We start from the raw sequence: 21,818 nt of genomic DNA, 5'->3' as shown, positions 1-21,818 counted from the left end.
TTGGACAATTATCTGGCTAGAAAAGAAGTTCATTTATGCTTGATGTGGGCAAACAAGATTAGCACAGATAGGTTTCATCATACACAACACTAATCTCAGGAATTTTTAGTCAGTCCTGTATGTATAGCTCTGTGGCTCGATGACAATGCTTCCCCTTAAATGGGGCTGTCCACCTCGCTTCCAATTTACGGCCTCCAAATTTTCCAATTCATTACGTTACTTTTTTACATCTTACCGGAGAGTAATACTGCAAATCTGGAGCTTATTCTCTGAACCTGCAGTTTTACAAGACAATTGAGATCATCGGGCTTCGTCTGAAACTTAGAATCACAGCTGTGGAAAGGGAGAATTTCCACAATATTTGCTTCCATCTTTTGACACAAGAGCGAAATCTTCCTTCTGGCAGCACTGTCCTCCCTGTATCGAATGATTACAATATGTCTCAGCCCCAAATGCAGTTCAATTCCAAAATGAATAAAATACACACCTGAAGATCGATAAAACTTGAATTCCATGTAATGACTTGTGTCAATTCAAAATATGGACTTTTGCTATCCAAAAAAATGGCTGCAATGCTGCCACTGTCATGGACCCAGGAGAGTAGAGACACAACACTGCTCTGCAGGGTCCGACAGCTCTTTAAACAGCCTATAAAGGAGCTGTTGGTTGTTTTAAATAAAATTTTGCAACCACAGAGGTCTGTCTGTGCCCAAGATGGCAGCCTCTATGCTGGACAGCAGCCACGATAGGTTGCAGTGGCCTGGCGCAGGGTGCCAGAAACTGGGAGAACAGCCCCCCCGTTAAGACAGAAAAGCAGAGGGACAACCCTACAGTGAAGCTAAACACTGCAGCAGGCCAGTGAGGGACGGCAGCTGAAAGATCCACTCGGACTGCAGGCTACTGGCAGCTTGTGGTTGAAGGACTCACACTAGCTGTGGGCTGCTAGAGACTACTCATGGGAACCAGATATTGGAAAATGGATTCGAGAGGGTTCCGAGAGCAAGAAGGGCTCCCTCGGGCACCAAAGGCTTCCTGATTGTATGAGAAGTTTGGACTTGGTTTCCAATGGATTGAACAGGAGGAGTCTATGCAGCTGAAGGCAGTCAGTGTCTCTGAATGGACTCTCCTTTGCTTCTTTCTCCTATTGCTAGGGGCCCCAGGCAATGCTCATGGCGACTCTTTGACTTATGGCAGACAAAATTCGAAGTATAGGATGCATCTTACATTTTAATGTATTATTACATGACAATAAAAAAAACCTTGAAAGGAACCATGAACATCTACATAAAAAATAATCATTTCAAAATATTTATATATATTTGTTTTCTAAATTTATATATGCATGAGATTCTTAGGGGCTTTGCATTGCGTGTGCGTATGCACCATGGTCCAGGGAAAGACTGGTTCATCTGGTTGTATATGCAGACAGATGATAAACTTGAACTTGCTGTGGTTCAGTTGGTAGAACTGCTGCCTCAGACCTCCAAAAGCCTGGGTTCAATCCCGACCTCGGGAATTGCCTGTGTGGAGTTTGTACACTCTCTTCCTGTTGATGGTGTGAGTTTTTGGTCAGATACTTTGGTTTCCTCCCATACCCTGAAGGTGTGCAGATTGGTACATTAAATACCTGCTAGAAGTGGTGGAGCCGAAATAGGACATGGGGAAAATGGGATTGATCTGTGAGCTGGCATAGACTTAAAGGGCCAGAATGGCCTTGTGCATTTTTCAAAAATAGATGGAAATGTAAAGCCAGGCTATTTATAGTGTGAGACTTGATTTGCTTGTGGGATTATACTCAATCTGTCAAGCACAGTGCATTTCTAGTGATAATCCAATCTTGCCAAGTGTGTTTGCAATAACATGGGTTACAGTAATTTGTTTTTAAACTTGCTCTAATTTTTAAAAAAAGACAAAAGGCCCACAAAGGATTTGTAATTACTCTTTGTGGCTGATAAGATCAACATTTTGCCATTTGTTCCTGCCTTTGTTAGCTCACCATTCCTGGTAACCAGCTGACAAGTCAAATTTATTGTCAGCTGATTGCACAAGTACAACCTGATGAAACAGCGTTCTCCAGTCCTCGGTGCAAAACACACAAACAACCAGGCTAAACATACATAAAAAAATACACATGCAGGGCAAGTATTCACGTAAATAAATTTAAATTAACATTTTTAAAAATTTAAACATACAGCACAGTAACAGGTCATTTGGACCAATGAGTCCATGCTGCCCAACTATCCTACAACTTCCGGTATATTTCGAGCAGTAGGAGGAAACTAGAGCCCCCAGGGTAAAGCCACACAGATATGGGGAGAACATATCTGAACTCCTTTCAGACAGAGGGGGGAATTCGAACCCCACTCCCAATTGGTGGCACTGTAATGGTGTTGCGTTAAATACTACACCAACCACACCACCCTAAATAAATAGATGATGTGTACATATGAGAGTATCAGATAGTTAAGAATTCCTTTGGTCATTCAGCGTTCTCACTACCCGTGGGAAGAAGGTGCTGGCTCTGATCCTCCCATCAAACCACACCGGACACAAACTAACCTTGCCATCTCCTTCAATCTCTTCAGTTCTCTGAAATGAACCATCCAGTTCCATTTAGATTCAGAACCAAGCTTCTCCAGCAGTTCACAAATCTGTTGCAGGTGTTCTGATTGTGCAAAACAAAAGGCAAGAACCCACGTGTAAAACTTTCAAATAAAAGTGCTGCCGAGCTGTTCTGCACTTTTGTCCATTTGAACTGGTCAACCATCCAATTTGAAAAAACCACAAGAACTCAGATTCTGGAATCTTACAAAGAGAGGCTGGAGGGTCTGACAAGAGATTTCAGTCAAGGTTTTAGTGCGGAGCCCGTGGAGACTAGAGTGGAAAGGGGAGAATAGCAAGCATAAAGTGGGGGGGTGGGGAGAGAGAGAGAGAGAAGGGCCAAGACTATTGGACAAATGACGTTGAGGTAGGTGGAGAGACAGGAGAGGAGACAGCTGTGTAGGGGAGGTGGGGCTGAGAAAAACAGAATGACAGCCAGTAAAGGTCAGACAGAAACGAGAACCAGATTGGGTTCCTTGAAAAATGAGGATTGTTTCTTTCCTGCTGTTATCAGACTCTCTCAATGGCAAAAGAGGATGCCCTTACAGTTTTTAAATGCATCTTTCTCTGCACCCTGCATTACATGACATTGTCACACTATTGCCTACATTAACTGCTGTACAAGTTGACTTGCCTCGATAGCATGCAAAACCAAGCTTTTTTTAATTATATGTGACAAGAAACAATACAATTCAACAATGGACTACATGGACATAGTGGGCGGAAGAACTTCTTTGCTGTACAGCTCCATGACTCATGTATTAGCCCATTTATTAGCAGCCTTCATCTTCTTTACTCATTCACATTGTGGTCACCACTTGCAATGTCCGTATTTATCTTCCACCCAAATTGCTAGGGGACTGACTGCCCAAGGATAGCATGCTTTCTTCCTTGAAGGACCAGCCACATTTTGAATGACAATGCAGTATTTTTGTGCCAACTGCTACTGAAATCAGCTTTTTTCTAAATTTCTGATACATCTAATTACTTGAATTTAAACTCCCAGTTGCTTTGACAGGGTTCAACCTCAGAGCTGCGTTGCAGTCGCATACTTAACCTGCATCGGGAGCAGTGCCGGTCGCCGCTGATGATGTAAGCGAAGTGAAGCGTGGGAGTAATAGCACGTATGCGCGGGTGTGTTAAGCGTCAGTATACGGGTGATGGATCTTGGACAGGGGAGGAGGAGAGTGAGAGTGTCAGGATCGCCTGTGTGGTGGTGAGCCAATGAGAAGGTCAGAGGGGGTATGGCTGGGTGGTGTTTGGGGAGAATAAAGAATGTAGTGTGTTTGCAGAAAATAAAGTAGTGTGTTGAAAGAAATGAGCATTTATTTGTAAGCTTAAAAATTTTCTTGCACAGTATGTTCACAATGTATTGTGAATGCTAAAAAAAATTGTAATTTGACAGATTTTCTAATAATGAAGTACTAGATTATCAACAATGTGATGCGGGGGGTGGTATGCGTGCACACCCGCGTCAGAACAGCATAAACACTTACTGAGAAATACATTTTAGCTTGCAGTGTTCAAATGGAATACCAGTGTGCCTACCTGGAGTTATTTTGTGCAGTAAAGACCCATCAGAAACAATGAAGCCTCCAGAGCCAAGTAACTCCTGAAAGGTCTGATTCCCAATGTCCCTTGGACTATCCACTCCAGCAAACTGAACACAATGCATCCGCTTCAGAGTCACTAAATAAGGAATCTGCAAAAGACAAAACATACGGCATCAGCGCCCGTGGTGATGTTTTAGCTGAAAAGTAGGAAAAGAGGTTTGAACACGTCGCTTTTAAAACTCAGGTGGGCAGAAGTGGGAAACCTACCCAAGACCATTAGGGCCACTATCCTCCTGTTCATTGAAAGCATCGACACGAGCTACTGCAACAAGAGGGCCACCAACATCCTCACCCTGGTCACAGTCTCCTCCCATTGCTACCTTCTTGCAGAAGGTACAGAGCCAAGTCCAGCACTTCTAATTTCAAGAGAATTTGTAACCAACATCTATCAGGCTCCTGAATGCCCCTAACCATAAACTATTCCTTGCACTAACTGCAACTATATTTATATGTCATTTTATATTTATCACCTCCTTTGGCAATATTGAAGTAGGTGAATTTATACCAATTGTAGTTGGTGCCTCCTTACAAACCTGTAAGAATTTCAATGCATCTGAACATTGTTCTTGCATATCTGACAATAAAACTCTGCTCATCATCATGTTTGAAGGAGACTGTCAGGGAGCTCATTTTAACCCATTTTGCCTAGCAGGACACAGCCAGGGTCTGAACCAATGCCTGCCTTTTATCCCATTAAAGTCAGGGGAGAATAACATTGGGTGTGGTGGAAAAACCACCATTCCACCCAATCTCTTGGGTTTCCTGCCCACTGAGTTTGGTTAAAATTGATCGATGAACCAACACTCACACCTGTATAAGGCTTCACTGCTATAATTTCAATTTTGTTCCTCGTGACAAGACAAGAACCACTAGCTTGCCTAATGTTTTAAGTTAAATCCATTCCACTGATTTTGCTTCCTTAACACTTTTGGGTATATTTCATATATTGGACTACTGATCACGAGAATCACCTTAAAATTTTCCTATCCTCATACCGTTTTGTTTAGATTATCTGTCATATTTTCTACATGCTTCAAGCATTCAAAACCATGAAGTCGTTGAAAATTCATTTTCTGCATTCGCACTTGGACGTCTTCCCTGCTGATCTTGGTGCCGTCAGTGATGAACACGGTGAAAAGTTTCACCAGAACATTGTGACCATGGAAGAGCGGAATCAGGGCAACTGGAATCCATCAATACTGGCCGACTACTGATGGAGACCAACTCAAGGCTCATCAGATGCTGAGTACAGATTGAACTATCGCAATATGTCAGAATCATTATGATTAGCGTTTCTCCATCTTACTACGTGACACAGGAAATATGAAATTATCTTTGTGTTCAGCTTGTTGTCTATTTTTTTTCCTGGAAGCAAACCTTTGGAAAAAATTAGTAGTCCAGTGTTATCAATTAATTCTACCAGTTGCATTGCTGTTAGCCTAGGAGAAATAATACTGCAGTCTTGCAACAAACCCATCAAAGTTATGTGAAACAATTTATTAATTAATGAAAGATAGGTAATAAAAATATTTTCAACATATGACAACACTAATTTAGAAAACTTTAAAAGGCCTCTTTCCCTGCCAGACTTGATAATATTCCAAGATTTCCCAGCATTTGCAGATTTTTTTATTTTCATTCCAAGGAATATTCCATCCCTTTACTTTTCTTATTGGATACAAGAATTTTGTTTGATTAATCATTCTGCAGCTCTCACTACCATCTACTTTTTCCCCAGAGATCTGCAAGTTTCACTTAGGGCAGCTCAGTTCTCCTAGCGGTTAGTGCAACACTGTTGCAGCGCCACTGATAGGGACCTGCACTGTTTGTAAGGAGTTTGTACAATTCTCCAGTGCCTGTGTGAGTTTCCTCTGGGTGGTCCAGTCCCTCCCACTGTTGAAAACATAACGGGAATTGTATGTAAATTGGGTGTATTTGGATGGCATGGCTCATGGGCCAAAAGGGCCTGTTACTGCGCTGTATGTCTAAATAACCATATTACAATTACAGTATGGAAACAGGGCATCGCGGTCCCTTTAGTCCACACCTATTTAAGTGAAATCCTCAAGTCCCACCTGCCTGCTCCCTGTCCATAACCCACCAATCCCATCGCATCCATGCACTCATCCAACCTTCTCTTAAATGACAAAATTGACCCTGCTACAACCACCTTTTCCGGAAGGTCATTCCACTCAGCCACCACTCTCCAAGTGAAGAAGCCCCCTCTCATGTAACTTCTAAACGTTTGCCTCCTAACCCTTATGACCCCTTGTTCCAATCTCACCTACTCTCAAGGGGAAGAGTCTATTCACATCTACTCTATCTATGCCCCTCATAATTTTAAATACCTCTATCAAATCCCCCCTCAACTTTCTATGATCCAATGAATAAAGACCCAGTCTATTCAATCTTTATTTGTATTCTAGATACTGCAATCCAGGCAACATTTTAGTAAATCATCACTGCCCCCTTCTCTACCTGTTAATATCCTTTCTATAACTTGGGGACCAGAACTGCATACAGTATTCCAAACCTGGCCTCACCAATGCCTTGAACAGTCTCAACATCACCTCCCAGCTTCTATATTCTGTGCTTTGATGTATAAAGACCAGCATACCAAAAGCCGCCTTTATCACTCTATCCACTTTCAAAGAACGATGAACCATTATTGCAAGATCTCTCTGTTCCTCTGCATTCCTCAATGCCCTCCTCTTCACTGCATATGTCTGTCCTATTTTGATTATTCTTCCCAAAATGAAGCACCCTAACCCTAATGTAAACAAATTAAATTTAAAATTCCCCTGCCTCCTCATTCCCTGGAATGATCTATGGAAGCTGATGAAGCAGTCACCATGGCTCAACCTCGTACCCCAGTGGCCTTCCCATCAAGTTTACAGTAATCCATACTTTCCACACCTGGCTACTCTGCATAGGATTCAAGATTGACCGATGCATCTCGTCATAATGTATTAACCCGGCGGGAGAGAAGAAGGCTGGAGCGACTGGCGGGGGAGAAGGAGGCTGCCCCGCCGGTCGCTTCAGCCTCCTCCTCCCCCGCCAGCCGCCTTCTCCCCTGCCGGCCGCTCCAGCCGCTCTCCAGCCCCCTTCTCCCCACTCCTGAAATCAGTCCCCACAGTGTGGGGACAGCCCGCGCCAGCCACCCCAGGGACTGATTTCGTGGGAGAGAGCGGGGCAGCGGGTTCAGTGTGGGGATGTCCCCGCGCCGATAGCCCGCGCTGGCTGTTCCAGCTGACAGCCAGCCATCCTGATTTGACAGCCCAAGAGACAGGAGCTGGAATGCGCTCAGAAGCACATCCCAGCGCAGCTGTCCTTTCAGGTGGCCAGCGTTGCGCTTTCAACGCTGCCACCTGAACTGCAATTTAAAGGGCCGCTTCTGCTTCTTCAGGCGCATTCTTAGCTGAGAATCCACCTGAAAAAGCCTAAAGAGTAAGAGTGATTGTAAAGCTCTATTGAGAAGGCCAACACTGACATGAGTTAAGAAACACTCACTCTCTTTGTTATGCAGGTTCCCTCACCTGATGCAAATGAGTTGCAATGTCTTCATTTCGGATAACAACAAGCACCTTGCCGGAATGATGGAACTGTATCATGGAAAGATCCAATCGGCTAATTTCCATGTGACCTTCTTTCTTTAGACATTCCTGAAACATCAGAGAAATTATTAAATCAATAAAACAATATAGCCTTTAAGGGGACCCACAGGTGATTGACAAAAACCAAAATTCGGCAAGTAGAGGACAGCTGATGACTGCGCATCTTGCTATTTCTCTGAACAACAGCTAAACACTTTATGTGGATTTTTCATCTCAAAGGAGGTTGAGAGAAGATGTAAGTGACTTATATAATGAGATGAAGACATCACTTGCCACTGGAGGAAAGGTGGAGAACCAGAGTACATAGATTGTAGATGATTTGTTTAAAAAAAATGATACCTTTGGTGCTTTTAAATATAAACACTGGGCTTCATTAGCACCTGGAATGCATTCCCCAATTGGATGGTGGAGACAGATCCAATCTTGGCTTTCATAATCCCTTGCAGAGGGATCTGGACCAGCGAGAAAAATGGCAAACGGAATTTAATGCAGACAAGTGTGAGGTGTTGCCTTTTGGAAGGACAAACCAAGCAAAGACAAACATGGTAAATGGTTGGGCACTAAGGAGTGCGGTAGAACAGAGGGATCTTGGAATACAAATACATAATTCACTGAAAGTGGTGTCAAGGGTAGAGAGGTTTGTAAAGAGGCTTTTGGCATAATGGCCATAAATCAGATTTGAGTATAGGAGTTGGGATGTTATGTTAAAATTGTGTAAGACATTGGTGAAGCCAAATGTGGAGTATTGTGTGCAATTTTAGTCACCAAACTACAGGAAAGAGATCAATAAGATTGAAAGAATGCAGAGAAGATTTACTAGGATGTCAGGACTTCAGGAAATGAATTACAGGGAAAGGTTAAACAGGTAAGGACTTTATTCCCTGGAGCATAAAAGAATGAGGGGAGATTTGAGAGAAGTATTTAAAATTATGAGGGGTATGGACAGTAAAAATAGGTAGGCTTTTTCCACTGAGGGTAGATGAGGTACCAACTAAAGGACAGGGGTTAAGAGTGAAAGGGGAAAAGTTTAGGGGAAACTTCTTCACACACAGAGTGGTGGGAATGTGGAACAAGCTGTGAGCTGAAGTGGTGAATGCAGGCTCAATTTTAACTTTTAAGATGAATTTGGACAGGTACATGGATAGGAGGGGTATGGAGGGCTATGGACTGGGTACAGGTCAGTAGGACTAGGCAGAAAAATAGATGGGCACAGACTAGAAAGGCCGAAGTGGAAGGTTTCTGTGCTGGAATGTTCTATTGTTTATGGCCAACACCAAAGGAAAAAAAAAGGAATTTCAGGGTTACAGGACAATGAAAGACCCAGCGCACACACAACTATTATTATAGTTATATGGTTATTTATAAGCACCATTAGAATTAAAACAAACATCAGCCAGGCTGCCAACTGGAAAAGCCTCATCTCTTCTTTTTCTTCTTTGGCTTGGCTTCGCGGACGAAGATTTATGGAGGGGGTAAATGTCCACGTCAGCTGCAGGCTCGTTTGTGGCTGACAAGTCCGATGCGGGACAGGCAGACACGGTTGCAGCGGTTGCAGGGGAAAATTGGTTGGTTGGGGTTGGGTGTTGGGTTTTTCCTCCTTTGCCTTTTATCAGTGAGGTGGGCATCTCTTCTAAATGCACAACATTAACATAGTCAAACAAGAAAGTCTCCAGATGATGCGTTGAAAGCAGTACACAAGAGTGCTGAAGAAACTCAGCAGCTTCTATAGGAAGCAAAGGGTAACCAATGTTTCAGGATTGAGCCCTTGATCCAGGTATGAGCAAAAGAGAGGCAGGTCCCTTATTTAAAAAAATCAGATGGGGGGAAAAGTGAGGAGGGAGGGAGGGAAGTCAGATGGAGCAAAGGCTAACAGTGGGAGGGCAGAGGAGAGAAAACAGAAGTGATGCGGACAAGGTAGCTCTGATAGGGAGAGGAAAAGAAAGAAGCTGGAGGAAAGGAGATGGGGTCAGAGACAGTCACAGAATTTAATGCAAATTATCCATGTTATTCCTTTGTAGATTCTAAAGTTTTTGCAGTGGACTCTTTTAATATGTTCAACAAACTCAAGAATGCTTTATTCAGAGTTGCTAAACAATTCAAGTACATGTTCTGATCTGATGTTCAATTTCTGAAAGATCATTTACATGATCTTAAATTCTTAATTCTGTCCAAATTTGGAAAAAAGCTCATCCTAAACCACCAATCTATGACCTGTAGCTAAACACAATCTGCTGGAAAGACTCAGCAGGTCGAACAGCATCAGTGGGAGAGAAAGAATGGTCAATGTTTAGAGGCAAAACCCTCCATCAATATTTGGCTAAAGGTTCCATCCTAAAATGTTGACCATTTCAAATGTGTCCTGGATGCCACCCAGCCCTCCAACAGATTGTGTTTAGCTACAGATACCAGCATCTGTGCATCTCCAACTTGTCATTTATGCTGACAAAATACGAGGAGAATACAGAAAAAATAGGCATTAAAATGAGCCCGGTCAAGAATCCCACAGGACCTTTCCAAAGGGGATACAGGATTTCCACATATCTTGGAATTCCTCGACTAATGACCCCAACAACTGTCCTATGATTCAACTATACTTTCAGAATAATACTATGTTCGCAAGAAGTAAAACACTGGTCTTAGATCAGTTGAACTTTGTAAAAGGCACTGAAAAGATGCAAATCGTTTAAAAATTAACCTTTCCACTCTTAATGTTTGTTTTTTAAAACTAGATGCTAAAAATCTGAAACAAAAACAGAATATGCTTGAAATACAAACAGGTCAGGTATTATCTGTGGAAAGAATCAGGTTGACAACCCTGAAATGGGAAAGAAAAAAAGCAAGTTAGTTTTATATTGCAAAAGAGGTGGGGGTGGTGGACATATAAAACAAAGGGAACTTCAATGAGTGGGTGAAGTCAAGTCAAAAGGGTTAATGTAGGCAGAATTGAACTTTTTTGTCAATGATATTGGTTTCTAATAGCAGCAACACAGGACATACCAGAAGTTCATGTTGTAGAGAGACAGATAAACAGACATTCTTCCTCAAGAGTGAGGTAGAATCAGTGCAGGATGCTACAAGCAGATAGGGCAGCCAATGTGGGAGTGGGATGTACAATAATGCAACAAAAAGTGCACCCAAGGCTCAACACATCTTTATATACTGAAGCTGGTTTCCTCCATGCCTTGTGTGCTCAGTCCAAAAGCAATGTTGCTTTAAACAAATGGTTCTCAATATTTTTCTTTCCACTCACATTCCACTTTAAGTAATCCCTATGCTATCGATGCTCTCTGATTAGTAAGGGATTGCTTAAGGTGGTATGTGAGTGGGAAGGGAAGGTTGAGAATCACTCATCTAGACCCAATTGTTATTGAAATATGTTGCTTAAGAGAAATTGTCATTGGTCCATTTCCTTTGGAGTTATGAAACCATGCACATAATGAGTCAATTAGGTACAATTAAAACAGTAGTTTTCAAACCTTTTTCTTTCCATTAAGCAATCCCTTACTAATCACAGAGCACCTATGGCATAGGGAATACTTAAAGTGGTATGTGAGTGGAAAGAAAAAGGTTGAGAACCATTGTTTTATACAATTCAGATCTCATGTTTTAGTTAGACTGACAGATTATATGTCTGCAGTGTAAATTCCAGAATTCCATTTAGAACAAAAATCAGTGAAGTTATAGATCAATGGAGATGTCCTGCAGCACTTCCAACGGGTAATGGAATGAGCCTGGTTGGTGTTTGGGTGAGACCAGTTTAGAGTACAACTCCAAATATCCAAAATCCTCAGTTATCCGAAATTTTTCTTGGACCCAGAACATCTGTTCAGCTCTGAAAATTTTTCAGATAATTGAGCATTTCAGAAAAATCAGGAATCCTCATTTATCTGAAAACTTTTGAAGCTGAAATCACATCATTTCACCTCCAAAAAAGTATGGATAAACGAGAATATCCGAAGCAATCAGAAATCCTCAGTTACCCAAAATTTTTGCGGAGCCGAAATAATGTCACACGTTGAGAAAAAATGTTGAAATTTTGGAAAAACCTTCTGAGTAGGATTTTGAGTTTTTGGCGTTAGATTTATCTTATTTTGTTCAGGTTGTTTTTTGGGGAGAATTAAACATTATTTCATGCTTTAAAAACCTTCCCTTGTTGTTTATTGTTGTTTAAATACTGTTACAAATGATTTGCCGTTGCTATTGGGTTAATTTTTTTTTTAAATATCCAGTTATCCGTAAAAGGCCCTTGCCAACCATTTTGAAGAATTGGAGTTGTACTGTTTAGTAATATCTATGTAAATTAAATGAGTATAATTACCTTAATTTCCTTAAAGAATGGATCAGAGTTTGTCTCACAAACATAAAATTTGTAGCTGCTTTTCCGCGGTTCTTTTACAACGTCATTCAAGCTTTGGGGGGAGTTATTACTGAGGGAATCTGATCTTTCCTTCTCACTTTGAAGTTCTTTTCCCCCCTCCTGCATTACATTTGCCCACTCCTCCACAAATGCAGACCCTCTCTCCCTGCTAGAGCGCTGTTTCTTTGGCACTCTAACCATTTGCTCTTGAGCATCACAACTCACACCATTACATTGACTCCGTGTTCTCTTGTGATATTTTTTGTAATTTTTCAGATTGTGAATTGCAACACCTTCACGCTGCTGATTTCTGAAATAATCTTCTCTATTAATCAGTTGTGATGTTTGAGTTTTATTATACAAGCATCTCTCTCTCTCACTACTTTGGCCAGTCATTTGGTGAGATATTGTCACAGTCATACGGGCTTTCTTCTCATTTGATAAATTTTGGATACTGTTCCTCCTCAAGGTTGTTCCACCCCCATGCTCCAAAAAAAAGATGCCCGTAAATGGTGCAGTGTGTGATCTGGTTACCAGCTGGTTAACTTTGCAAGAAAAATGGACAAACTCAAGATTTAAAATATTCTGAATTGGATTCTCTTCGTTCCCACAATATGTGTCCCACTTTGACGAAAGCAGAGGTGTGCTTGTGTGGAAGCTTTCCTTTTCCAAGTTGCAAAATGATCTTCCGACTCTTTCACATGTGCATGGGCTGGTAGGTTTCAGCTGGACTTGAGTGGTGACTTGAAAGTTTTGGAAGACTTTGTGTCTGCCTGAAGAGTCCAGAATTTCAACAAGCATGGGCACATGGGCTTTGGAGTCCCTCAGCTCCGCCTTTGCCTCGTCTATTTCAAAACCACGAGCTGAATAATTTCTTAGAGGACCATCAGCCACTCTCTTATTCTCTCTGAAATTTCCGCATTCAGAATCCATGCAAGAATAACAATGGGCTTTCTTTCCGCCTGTGGTTCCTTTCCTACTCGTCGGCTGGCAGCTTGCTTCATGATTTATTCCTGGCGCAACTTTGTCTTCCAGAAAGGTTCCAACTCGTGGGTGAATCTCACCATCTTTACCTTCTGAGAGCTCCTTGTGGGAATCCAGAGCTTCTTTGGAGGCATCACAGATGCAGTCAAATCTTTCAGAATTAATGTCAAAGTCGTCATGGTGATTCTCCTGCTGAATGCTCTGCTTTTCCAAAATTTTTCTTTTGAAAATAGATTTTATCCTCCTTCCATGAGAGTCTCGAGGGGGCGAACATTCTGATCGGCCTACAAATTCAGAATTGCTTGAAATCTCCCCCTCTTCCAATAACCTTCCCACCTTAGTTCTCTCGTGTTGTGTTTCTACGTTATCTCTGAATGGCTGAACATCCTCACAAGTTTTAATATGGGAACTGCCGATTCTGTGCGGCAGTGCTGTATCTATAATATCTGCAGGACGGTAGGCATCCACATTGTTGTCCACATTCGAGGCTTCAGAATGAGAGAGCGCATATTTTGAAAGAGCAAAATTCTCTGTCACAACATCCGGAGAGTTCAGCTGTTCAAATTTATTCTGTAATAAATCTCTCTCTGTTGAGAGCAAGCCTTCAACATTTCTGTCATCTTTGCAAGTTCTAATGCAGAGATTATTGGTCTCTTCACACGGCTTTTGACAAGTCCTTGGAGCATCTTCTGTGCTCCTGGATGGCTGCTGTGCTTGGGGTTTAGTGCAGAATAACTCTCTAATCACCGAAGATTGCCGAATAATTCCCTGCTGCCCAATGTCATCCACAGGCAAGCCGTCATCATTTGTACTTCTAGTCTGCTCCATAATTGAAGTTGAACGAGTTGACGGTGTCACCGAAGAACTCCAGCTCCCTGTTCCTTAACAGAAAAATATACAGATTAAATTATTGACTCTGATATGCTTACATTAGATATATGCTTCCCTTTAGCTCATGCGTGGAAGCATGAATTTTTGATCATTATATTGGATTGTTAATTTTACTGCAATTGCTCATTAATTCTAAAGTCAATTGGAGAAGGAATAATAAATTACTGGTTCACACCTCAGCACACAAGTTATGATAGGGTAGATAGCAGAAAACCTCTCTATAACAGAGATCAAAAACTAGAGGGTAGACATTTAGGATATGAAGTAAAATATTCAGGGGGATCAAGGACGAATATTTTTTTACCCAGAGGCTGGGTAAAATCTGGAGCCCACTGCCTATGAAGGAAGTGGAGACAAGTACCCTCACAAGAATGGATGGCACAGTTAGCACAATGCTATTAAAGTGCCAGCAATCAGGTCTGGGGTTCAAATCCAGTGCAGTCCCAAAAGGGCCTGAAAAGAGTGCTAGAGATTCGGGGGCGGGGACGTGTCACGTGATGACATGGGGTTAGACTTTGAATCCCTTCCCTCTCCGAAAAAGTTCAGAAAGAGTTAAAGGTTAAAGAGGTTAAAAAAAAAGGAAAGGTTGTCAGAATTCCTAGTAAACAGTACAGGATGTCACCAGAGAAAGACAAAACAGTTGTTACTTCACAAGAAATTGAACAAGAAAAAGAGAAAGATAAAGAGAAAGATAAAGAGAGGCCTACCTTGAAGGAGGATCCTGGAGCTGTCTGGAAGGTAGGAGCCCGTGGTGAAAAGCCTGGAGCTGGGGAGACCTTGGACACTGCTGTACAGGGTCTCCCCTGTCAATGGCCGCCTGCCATGGGAGAAGTGACTCTGTGCATGCGCAGCCCCTCAGCGCATGCACAGAGCACAAAAAAAAGGAGGCAATTTTTTTTTTTTTTTTTTAATGGCCCAAGAAGCCTCCAGCTCCAGCGATCAGGATGAAGACCAAGAAGAACGGGAATTACATTTAGAACAAGGAGTTATTGTTTTTTGGGATTTTTTTTAAACTATTGAGCAATTAAAAGATATATATACAAAATAATAGTTTTTGCATATTACCAATTAAAATTGTACTTAAAGAAATTAGGAACAGATTTGAGACTCCCAGAACAAAGCCAATTTGAAGGTATAACAACAGATGCACTAATTATTAAGAAATTCATTACTAATATGTATATAAAATTACAAGAAATACAAGGAAAAATTATGATGGGACAAAAATTCAACAGGAAATATGGTCAAATAGTTCAATATAATTTTCTACATCAATTATATTATACTCCACATAAATTAACTTAATTCTAATTATTCAGATAAGTGTTTTCGATGTACCAAGGAATTAGGGATTATTTTTTTTTAAAACTTTCTCCTGTGAGAAAGTGGAACAATTTTGGAACGATTTGAGTGTATTGTTAGGACAAATTATGAAGACAAAGGATACAAACAGATTCAAGACTATTTTTCCTTGGGAATATATGTGAAAAAATATAAAACAAATTGGAAAAAAAATTTAAATATAGCAATAACGACTGCAAAGAAAGGTATAGCGATAACGTGGAAAACTGAGTGTGGTACAATTAGACAGATGGCAGATTCAAATTCAAATTGTATACCTTTAGAAAAAATTACATATAGTTCAAGAAATCAAATTGAAAACTTTCATAAAATTTGTAGTATATGTCAGTGGAAAGCTTGTCTCTCAAGATGGAGACAGAGAGATCCAGGAAGGGGCAAGGACCAGGTGAGATTGAGATCGGTGTGCAAATTGGATGCAAAGTGCATGAAGTTGAGAAGCTATATACCGGAGGAAGAGTTGTGGGGAGGGGGTCTCGCCTGTGTAGGATTGCAGCATGGATTGCTCCACAAAGCCTACAAATAGGCAGGCAAAGCTGGGATCCATGCAAGTACCCATGGCTACTCCTTTGATTTGGAGGAAGTGGGATGAGTTAAAGAAGGAGGACAAGTTCTGCCAGGCAGAGAAGGGTGGTGGTAGAGGGTGACTGATCAGGTCTTTGGTCCAGGAAGAAGTATGAAGGGGGAATGGACATCCATCATGAAGATGCGGCCATCCAGTTTTGGGAAGTGAGTCTGGAGATGATTGGCAACACTGTAACAGCTTAAAGAAATTTTCCATTACCTTCAGTCGTTCCTAGTGCAGAATTATCCTGGTCACTGTGGCACTGCAATGTTTCGTCTGTTGAAGACAAGTCAGGGTTCCGTTACATATCATTTAAGGATTGCTCATTAAATTTAACTTTAAAATCAAAATGCAAGGACAGGTTGTTCAAACCCACAACCAAAAAATATTCACATCTTTGTGGTTCCTGAATGGGGTCAGAGAGCAGGAATATGGAATTGAGAGTGAGGATTAACCACGACTGTAGTGGATAATGGAGCAGGTTTAATGGGCCAAATGGTCTACTGTTCCTTATTTTACTTCCATGGGTGGCAATACTGTTACAGCATCAATGATTGGACTTCAAATCCAGCACAGTCTGCAAGGAATTTGTACATTCTCCGAGTCTTTGTGGGTTTCCTCCCACTATTCAAAACGTACCAGGGTTGCAGGTTAAATGGGCGTAATTGGGTTGAAAGGGCCTGTTACAGTGTTGTACGTCTAAATTTTAAAAATTTAAATTCTGTTCCCATTTTGTCTCTTTCAGAAGATCCCAAAATATTTCACAGCTGTTAAAGTACATTCAAAGTATAATCATTTTACAGTAAAACTCCTGGTATCCGACACCTATGGGGATTGGTAGATGAAGGGTAAGTGAATTTTACAGTGGTTTGAGACTATGTGTTGTGTGGTTGGCGAACTAATGACTAGGCGCTCCAATTTTAAACTTCCATATATTTTTACCTATTTTCCGCAATATTATTTGCCGGTTGTTTGAATTCCAGACAACCGGTTTTACTGCAGTTATGTTAGAGATTTATATCTGATTTATAGCTGATTTATATATACCATAAGCTCCTCAAGCAATGTGGAATGATCAATTCATCTGTTTTTGGTAGCATTGGCTAAACATTCAATAGATGGCTAAGTGTTTAATGCTGGCCAGTATAACAGAGATAACCTAGTCCCTTCCTTAAACTAGTGTCATGGCATCTTGTAAGCCCACCTGAGAACATAAATAGGGCTTCAATTTAGCATCTAATCTGAAGTGCAGCACTCCTTCAAAACTAGAATACACATGCAAGTCTCTGGAGTGGGACTTAAACCCAAAACGATCAGAAAAAAAAATGTCTATGGATCTGCGACAACAAACAGCAAGTTAATAATAAGCCTGTAAGAGTATTTTTATTAAAATATCTTCATTATAATTTAATTACAGGACTCATTACTTCATATGTTAATTCAAAACACCAATAAATTACAACTGCTAACTACACAAGGTTTTTAAAAGCTTTAGGGTTCCCTCACTTACAAGGCAAATGTGCTGCATTACTGGGAAGGTACAATATTTAAACATTGATCTTAAAATGAAAAACTGGGATCCGAACAGGCATCTTATTCCAGATGTATTTAATTAACTGGATTTTAATTCCCTAGGTACAGTGGTGAACTCATGAATTCTCTCCTTTAGATTATTAGCCCAGTAACATAACTATCATGTCACCACAACCCATTAGAGTAAGATGTTTAGAGTGAACACTGGTAAAAATGATTCTCAAGACATGAATTTTTAATGGATGAACATCACAGACAGCCTATTCACACCCTTCCATTCAGGCAGTACACAATCAGGAAAGTAATGCCATGATTTATTTTTAGTGTTTTATTTGCAAGGGAAAGGAATGCCATTAATCAAACTATTAATTGCCCAGCTAACACCTTGATTTATTTTCTTTGGGTGGCACGATTTGCACAATACTATTACAAGGCCAATAACCTCGGTTCAAATCCACCACTATCTGTCAGGAATTCTGTATGCTCTCCCCACAACCTGTCGTGGGTTTTCTCCGCATGCTCTGGTTTATTCCCGCCCTCCAAAAATTTATAGGGTTGGTAGGTTAATTGGGTTTCATGGGCTGGATGGGCCTTTCTCTGTGCTGAATTGTTAAAATTTAAAATATCTGCAGTAAATTTAAGTGGCTTGAGTATTTCTCTAATATTTTAGATAGAGTGATAATATCACACCACACCATATGGCAACATTCACAAAACATCAGTTTCAAACCTAGTAAAGGAGTTGATCTCTGATCCAAAATATGGTCCTGGATCTCATTTCCTGATCTTGTAGCAATCACATTATCTGACGATTCCTGTTCAAAAATAGTATAAATTAAAATATCACACTAAACAATGCAAATTTTACTTCCAGGCAAGCAACCTGAATTCTGAGCCATTAATCTAAAGGCATGGGTTCAAGTCCCTCTGTAGTATCTGGGGAATTTAAGTCAAGGAAATAAATAATTGGGGAGTCACGTGATGCGAGGAAGGAGTAGGAGGGAAAAATTTTAGCTCCTGGAAAAACAGCAAATTGAGGAAAACAGTCAAAAATTTCAGAACCTTTAAATTATTGAAAGAGGAAGAGGAATACTACAGAAATGAGAAAGAAGGATAAAATCACTTTAAAAGAAGCCTCAACATTAGTACCCCGTAGGGACCAAGAACAGCGGCCTCATAGCGGGAAAGATAGCAGAGCCCGCCCAACGTATTCAGAGCCTATATCCAAAAGCAGCTACTGGAGCTCGATGAACCAACCTTGGAAAAGGTTGCCAAAATGCTGAATGTAGCTCTCCGTAACTCAGACTCTTTCACATCCATCAACGTAGCTGCCTCGTGGGGATCATGGGCGCTGCCATCTTGGGATGCAGGGTCCCACTCCACTGCCGCGCACCGACTTCACCGCTGCCGCGCCCCCGAAATGCTACTACTGCGGCCAACCAAAACACCCCTGGAAGTGCTGCCCAGCCAAAGAAGTGGTGTGCTTCGGATGTGAGAAGAAAGGGCACCACGCTAAAGTCCAAACTTTTCCTCTCGAACAGCTCCGTCAGCGGGCAGTTATCTTGGCCGACATCACTCACTCCCTGAACAATAGCACAGCATACATGCCGGGGAAGCTACCAACTTCCCAGACCAGGCTGCTAGCGTCATCTTACCGGTCCAATACTGACAGCGACTCAGACTACAACCGGGTACTGGCTTCTGTTACATTTGACCAGCACAGCCCTCACCAGTTTGCTCATTCGATGATGGAGGTTGAAGTAAACAGACACCCCGTAACCTGCCTGTTTAACAATGCACCCTGACTTACTGTTCACTCGTGGTGAGTCCATCCAGGTCAAAGTTGGCCAAGACCCTGGGCTACTGCACGGTATCACTAACTATACAAGGCACTACTTATGACAATTTTAAACTGTTGGTCATGCCCCAGCTCTGTGCACCGATAATCCTGGGGCTGGACATCCAGTGCCACCTCAAGAGCGCCACTTTGGAATTTGACAGGCCTCATCCTCTTCTCACTGTCCGCAACCATCAATTTTTAAACCCTCCCCTCCACACGCGACCAATGGGCACACTGCGTTCTATCCACAGCGTCTGACGTGCGGGCTGCCCACCCTCTGGATAACCCCTGCCCCTGTTCACTAACCTCACCCCTGACTGCAAGCCAATCGCCATCAAGAGCAGGAGATGCAGCACATGGGACAAGGTATTTATCAAGTCAGAGGTGCAATGACTTCTGGTTGAGGGGATCATATAACCGAGCACAAGCCCATGGAGGGCCCAAGTCGTGGTGGTCGAGAACAGGGAAAGCTCTGCATGGTTACTGACTACAATCAAACCATTAACCGATTTATGCAGCTGGATGCATACCCCCTTCCCCGTGTTGCCGATATGGTAAATCAAATCACCCAATACCAGGTGTTCTCTACCACTGATTTAAAATCGGCACATCACCAACTCCCCATCTGCCCGGAGGACCGTCAGTATACAGCATTCGAAGCAGACGGTGGCCTCCACCACTTCCTAAGGGTCCCTTTCAGGGTCACAAATGAGGTCTCTGTTTTCCAATGGGAAATGGACTGGATGGTGAACCAGCCAGGCTCAAGGCCACATTCCCATACTTGGATAACATGACCATTTGCGGCCATGGCAATGTAGGATCATGACGTAAACCTGGAGAAATTCCTCCAGACAGCCAAGGCACTCAACCTCACTTACAAATAAGCAAAATGTGTGTTCCACACATCACGCCTGGCCATTCTCGGTTGCGTTGTGGAGCATGGTGTCATTGGGCCAGACCCCGACTATATGCAACCCCTGATGGAACTCCCTCTGCCTTGCAGCCTCAAGGCCCTAAAGAGGGCCCACTGATAAAGCCTGACCCCTCGTGAAAGCCACATCCTTCCTACTCCCAGTGGAAGCACAGGAGGCCTTCACCTGCATACGCCAAGGCCACCATGCATGCTATAGACAAGTCCACCCCTTTCCAGGTGGAGAGCGATACCTCTGATTTTGCCCTAGCGGCCATTCTCAACCAAACGGACAGGCCAGTAGCATTCTTCTCCCACTCCCTCCATGGCCCTGAGGTCCAACATTTCTCCATTGAGGAGGCCCAGGCAATTGTTGAGGCAGTGAGCCACTGGAGGCACTACCTGGCCGGTAAACGATTTACCCTACTGACTGACCAATGTGCAGTCGCATTCACATTCCATAACAAACAGTGGGGTAAAATTAAAAACAATAAAATCCTAAGGTGGAGGATAGAAGTGCTTCATTGATACAGGTACAAGAGAGCTAGGCTTGCCTCTAAGTTTTGATCACCTTTGGAGTCTGTAGTTGCCAGTTTTCAACATGAGGACCAGAGTTCTGCCCAATGAAAGTCAAAGAAGCCACTATGAGGCTGAAAAACAAGAATAAAAAAACATTAAGAGACACCGTCCAAACCTTAGGATTTCTAAAATCAACTCTTTGGAACATACAACAAGCGTACTGATGTACTGGTGAACTCAGTAATCACAAAGGGGCTGGTATTCCAAGGAAGACCTCTACGACTCATGATGGAAGAATTCTCATCATAATGAACAAAAATCCACAAACGCCTGTCCGACAGATCAGAAACACCCTTCAGGAGGCAGGTATGGATGTATCAATTACTTATGTTAGGTTTGAAACTAAAAACTTCATGAACAAAAATACAGATGCCTCACAGAAAAGATGGCCAAATTTCAGTTTGCCAAAAAGTATTTAAAAGAGCCTGTAAAATTCTGGAAAAAGATTTTGTGAAGAGACTAAGATTAACCTGAATCAGAGTGATGGCAAGAGCAAAGTGTGGAGGCGTAAAGGAACTGCCCAAGATCCAAAATAGACCACATTTGCCATGGTTTGCATCTTGCATGGTACCCTCTTTATTTTTGTTCATCAAGTTTTCTGCGGACAAAAGTCATTGACACATCCACACCTATCTCCTGAAGAATGTTTCTAATTTGGCAGACAGGCCTTTGGGGATTTTTCTTCATTATGATGAGAATTCTTCTGTCATCAGCGGGGAGACCTTCCTTGGAAGACCAGTTCCTTTGTGATTACTGAGCTCACCAGTATGCCCTTTTCTCTTTATGTTCCAAACTGTTGAGTTGGTATCCTTTGGGTTTGGGTGATGTCTCTTACGGTCTTATTCTTGCTTTTCAGCCTCAATGAATTCTTTGACTTTCATTGGGCACAACTCTGGTCCTCTGTTGCAAAATGGAAACTGCAGACTAACTTACAGAAGCAACCCTAGCTCTCTTATACCTTCACCAATGAAG

At 42.0% G+C, this 21,818-nt stretch overlaps 1 protein-coding gene across 1 annotated transcript in view; it reads right to left on the bottom strand.

The window, feature by feature from the left end:
• Positions 1–21,818, bottom strand: part of LOC138747997 (uncharacterized) — a 67,669-nt gene that overhangs the window by 5,733 nt on the left and 40,118 nt on the right. The window contains exons 18-24 of the mRNA XM_069907696.1: positions 18,248–18,332; positions 16,204–16,260; positions 12,147–14,050; positions 7,751–7,876; positions 4,150–4,303; positions 2,560–2,665; positions 236–417 (exon numbers count right to left, since the gene is read on the bottom strand). Of these exons, the coding sequence (XP_069763797.1) occupies positions 236–417; positions 2,560–2,665; positions 4,150–4,303; positions 7,751–7,876; positions 12,147–14,050; positions 16,204–16,260; positions 18,248–18,332 (2,614 nt within the window). The remainder of the gene's footprint in view (positions 1–235; positions 418–2,559; positions 2,666–4,149; positions 4,304–7,750; positions 7,877–12,146; positions 14,051–16,203; positions 16,261–18,247; positions 18,333–21,818) is intronic.

Source organism: Narcine bancroftii, chromosome 13 (genome assembly GCF_036971445.1).
Source record: "Narcine bancroftii isolate sNarBan1 chromosome 13, sNarBan1.hap1, whole genome shotgun sequence".
In the NCBI taxonomy this organism is placed as follows: domain Eukaryota; kingdom Metazoa; phylum Chordata; class Chondrichthyes; order Torpediniformes; family Narcinidae; genus Narcine; species Narcine bancroftii.
This window is presented reverse-complemented; position numbering and strand designations above follow the sequence as displayed.